Below are 4,659 nucleotides of genomic sequence, written 5' to 3' on the forward strand. Positions count from 1 at the left end.
CACGATTAATGCACATTTGAATTGATTTGACTGCGTTACATTGATCTACAGAATTTTATTTTCTACACTTATTGCTAAAAATACCTTTATCAACCAAAAGTAAGTTTTCTGAAACAGTTGTTTGTTTTCTTTCACCAACAGCAACACTATGAGGCCTAGGCTACCAATGCAAACACGCTCTAATGAGAAATTTTGTATTTACATAGTTTCAAATGTTTTCTGTAATTTTCAATAATACTTTTGTATGTCAGCATCAGAACATCAAAAACTTGGCTATTTCAGTTTGACGTTGTAAAAACTTGGGTTCTTTGAAAATTTGTTTGAAATTATTAGACAAGAAGCATATGTTATTTAACGATCGCAAATTAATGCATTTACTGAAACGGTAAGACATGCGATCTAAAAATGAATCTGAAAAAAATAACTATTCACATTCATTCAAAAATTTTATTGTTTCAACTTTACTCAATAATTAAAAAAATGGTGTTTTATGTTTTCTTCAATATGGTCTTGGTTAGAATTATTTTTTGAAGCTATGTTTCTATCCTGAATCTAATTTGTAAACAGTTCCATCAGAAAAACTGTATTTTTTTCAGTGAGAACGTTACAGATTATTTTCATGTCCATGTTCAAAAATTATCTTCTGTTTCAATGTTTAGGCGTAGTTTCAACTTTTATTAGAGTGATGATCCAAGATCTCCTATTTTAATTTTGTTACTTTTTTCCATCTTATTTCAGAAAAACAGAAAATTCCTTTTAAATTAAAAAACTTGAACTAACCTGTCTTCGACCGACCCCGCACCCCGCTACTCCATGTGCTCCAGTTACAATTTACTCTAAAACACAAACACTGAAAAAAACAATCAATCAATAACTGTTCCCGCATCCGATGTTCGAACATTATGTGAGTTTCTCTGCCGTTATCACATATGAACAATAAAATTTTCAGAAAACGACTGAGAAGGACAAAAAGTCCAATTTCTCCCTAAAAGTTTTTGTCATTCTCCTAGTCTGGATCATCTCAGTCTATGCAGTTGTCACCTACATAAGAAGTTCCGATGAACCATCTTGTAAATCAGAATCTCTTCCTGTAAGACACAAAGGTGTCTGCAAATCACCGGAATGCATCACATTGGCCCATCAATTGGTTTGATTTGATTTACTTTTCTGGTTTCAACATTGATTTTCAGCATAATTGGCGTGACGTGTCAGTGGATCCATGTGAAAACTTTTTCAAAGCGGCGTGCGGCAAGTACAACGAGCATAATCTTGATCCAGAAACTAGGTTCAACACAAAAACTGGAATAGTTGCTCGACTGATTGAAGGTTTTTGGGGGAGCGGGCATATGCAGGAAAATATGAGGACACTATAAACTAAAAACTCTGTCATTCTTACACCTCACCACAATTTTCAGAATTCCTCGACAAGAACCTACCATCTACTTCTAATTCTGAAAATGCCATGCATTTTTTATATCAAAAATGTCAAGAGTCAAACAAGCTTAACGTGGGACACTACACAATTTAAAAAGTATGCTTAAAAACATTTTAGGCCACGGTAATTGCGGAACAGGAAGCAATGTCTCAGCTGGAATTGATCAGGAGAATTGGATCGGCTCCAATTTTTGAACGGAACTGGAATGAATCGGATTTTAACTTGAATGGCATAGTTTTGCGTCTCGAAAGCATCCAAAATTTGAAAAACTATTCAGATATGATGGCTGGAATCGCGGAACTTGGCCGGGATCAGCTTGGATTCTTCCAGTTCACGGTTATCAATCAGTATTTAGTTATATCCAGAGACCCCATCCAATCTGAAGATCTCGCAACTGGAATCAAGAAGGTGGAGTATTTCGCTCTTTTTTCCGTATTTCATATTTTGATTAAGTTTCAGATATTGAATGAAACATTGAGATTAATTGATGAAAAACCAGATGCTGATCAGATAGGTAGAGATATTCAAGATGTGATGAAATTGAATAAAGAGTTGCAAGAGGTAATGATCCTATCAGGAAATATTGATAACAATAATTTTTCAGCCCAATACAAACATTTCCGGCGCAATTCATTTATCTACACTTCAAGAACATATTAGTCTTGACTTTACCAGAATCATTAAAAGTCGTATTGATCCGAGAAGAAAAGAAAAAGTTTGGAAGAGAATTCAGAACAAAACAGTGGTACTCATAGACGCGTTGTATTACAGTGATGGGAAGAAAAATGTAGATAATTTGAGTTGCCTGATTCAACATACGTATTTACGTTTTTCAGTTGGAAACTATACTACAATCCAGTTCAAATCGAACATTGGCAAACTACTTGATGATTCGTTTTCTAATTTCACTGGAAAAGCAGAAAACGTCTGGAAAAGATGATTGTACTGGGGTGAGTCAGAACCAGGGTTGAGCGGAATTCTGCTTTCCGGTTTTTTGAGTTTGTTCCGCGTTCCGGTTAGAGGATAGCGCTTAAAAATTTTGTTCGCCTACCCATTCCGTCTTCCGCCTTCCGTTTTCTGGCACTTATATCAGAAACAGCATTTCCCTCAATTCTGATTTGCGATTCCCACACAATATGAGATTATGAGGCAACTTTTTGACCCAAATTGTACTTCAAACTCTCCAAATCTTTCAGGAAGTTGTAATAAAACTGCCACTTGCTGCTCTCCGAATGTTTTCTCGCAATCATTTTGACAAGGAAAACCTTCAAATTGCCTCTGACATGGTTGAGGATGTTATCGAAAGTTTTGTTGAAACTATTCAAGCATCTTCATGGCTTCACGAAACAACAAAACAGAGAGCTATCAAGAAAGTGAAAAATATGAAGAAAGTTATTGGTTATCCAAAAGAATTAGAGGTTCCCGGCACGTTGGATAGGTTTTTTGAATCGCTCAACTTGTCTGACATCAATATGACATACTTCCAAACAAAAATCGAGATTGAGAGATTTCGAACCATTCAGTCTATGAATCATTTCGCAGCGTTGTTCCCATTTGAATCGAATGATCGATATGTGGTCGCCAATGCCTTCTACCATCCAACACTCAATAAATTAAGTGAGTACTCTTCCCAATTTTCGAAATAGTTTTGTTAAACAGCTCTAAACGTTGCTTTCTTGGATGATCCAATCTTCGATTCGACATATCCAAAATATGCAAAAGTGGCTAGTATTGGAGAGACGATTGGTCATGAAATAGGTCATGGATATGATCCAGTCGGAAGACAGAGGGATGAAAATGGAGAGGAAATTAACTGGTGGACACTTGAAGATTCAGCAGAGTATGATAAAAGATCTCAGTGCCTGATCAATCAATACAATGAGTATTACGATCCAGATTTTGGGAGAAACGTTAGTTTGTTATCTTACTGTCAAAAAATAAAGTTTCGACAAAGATTTTCAAAAAAAATTCGCGCGCTAAAAAGCGCAAGCGCATAAAGTTTTGCGCGGAGCTTAAACTGCAAGCTTAAATAAGCGGCGCGGTTCTAATTCCAGTTGTTTTTTCCAAATTAAGAACCGCGCCGCTTGCAGTTCAAGCTCCGCCCACTACTATGCGCTTGCGCGTTTCAGCGCGCGAAATTTTTTTTTGAAAATCCTTGTCGAAACTTTATTTTTTTGACAGTAAAAGCAGATCAATACATTTTTCCAGCTAAATGGTACCACTTCTATTCGAGAAATCACTGCTGATATGATTGGTGTAGAGACTTCCTGGAGAACTTACAAAAAAGTAGACTTTGCTAATGAGCCAAGTATTTTTGGGTTTGAGGACGAGAAACCGGACAAATTGTTTTTCCATCTTACTGCTCTGGTCAGTCTTATAATTGTTCCAATAATAAGAAATATTTACAGAATTACTGTAGCTCTAGATCTCAAACATCTTTGGCTGAACAGTTGACAAGAACACATCCAACTAATAGCTTCCGTGTAAATGGCGTGTTTTCCAATATGAAGTCTTTCGCAGAAGCATTCAATTGTCCAGTTGGATCACCAATGAATCCGGAGAAGAAGTGTCAAGTTTTTTGAGAAACTCGTTTTGTAATAATTATGACTGAGTAATAAAGTATGAATGAAGTATTTTACTAGATGGTCAAAATTGATTTGGGATCGTCACTCTGATAAGAGTTGGAAATACGCCTAAACTTTGAAACAGCAGATAATTATTGAAAAAAAAGAAAGTGTAATGTGTATCTACGGATATGAAAATAATCTCTGAATTATTAAGACACGTTCGCTGTCATTAATGAGCAAAGTGATGTTCAGAAAAAACTCAAATATGTCTGTATGAGTTGGCATTAGGCATAGTAAGTACCCAACCTATTCTAAAAAATTCGGACATAATTTGTTAGCTTTGCCCTCTTCCGTCTGAAAACCAGTTTCCATTTTTTTGTAATAACTATGCATAGCTAATAAAACATGACTGGAGTATTTTACACAGTGGTAAGCAAACCAAAGGTTTGAAAAAGTGTCATTTAAAAACAATTTGTAATTTTCCAAATATTTTCTCCAACCCACTAATGAATGCTGATGGACAAACTATAGAAAATAGTTGCGAAACAGTACAAAACTTTTTCCACATAGTACTGTTTCACACCATCCGAAAACAGTTGTTCGAAGACTTGAATTCCGATGAGCGCTCAATTCTTATTCCTCTTTTGCACTATTTGA

General features: G+C 35.7%; 1 protein-coding gene across 1 annotated transcript; it reads left to right on the plus strand.

Annotated features, from left to right (window-relative positions):
* Positions 1-889: 889 nt before the first annotated feature.
* GCK72_015362 (uncharacterized protein) lies at positions 890-4,017 on the plus strand (the record flags this gene model as incomplete). The annotated part of the gene is made up of 10 exons (XM_053730814.1): positions 890-904; positions 950-1,147; positions 1,191-1,326; positions 1,713-1,843; positions 1,895-1,996; positions 2,040-2,222; positions 2,272-2,385; positions 2,632-3,052; positions 3,095-3,345; positions 3,844-4,017. The coding sequence occupies 10 exons, from the start codon at positions 890-892 to the stop codon at positions 4,015-4,017; spliced, it is 1,725 nt and encodes a 574-aa protein (XP_053585586.1).
* Positions 4,018-4,659: the final 642 nt, after the last annotated feature.

Source organism: Caenorhabditis remanei, chromosome IV (genome assembly GCF_010183535.1).
Source record: "Caenorhabditis remanei strain PX506 chromosome IV, whole genome shotgun sequence".
Classification (NCBI taxonomy): Eukaryota; Metazoa; Nematoda; class Chromadorea; order Rhabditida; family Rhabditidae; genus Caenorhabditis; species Caenorhabditis remanei.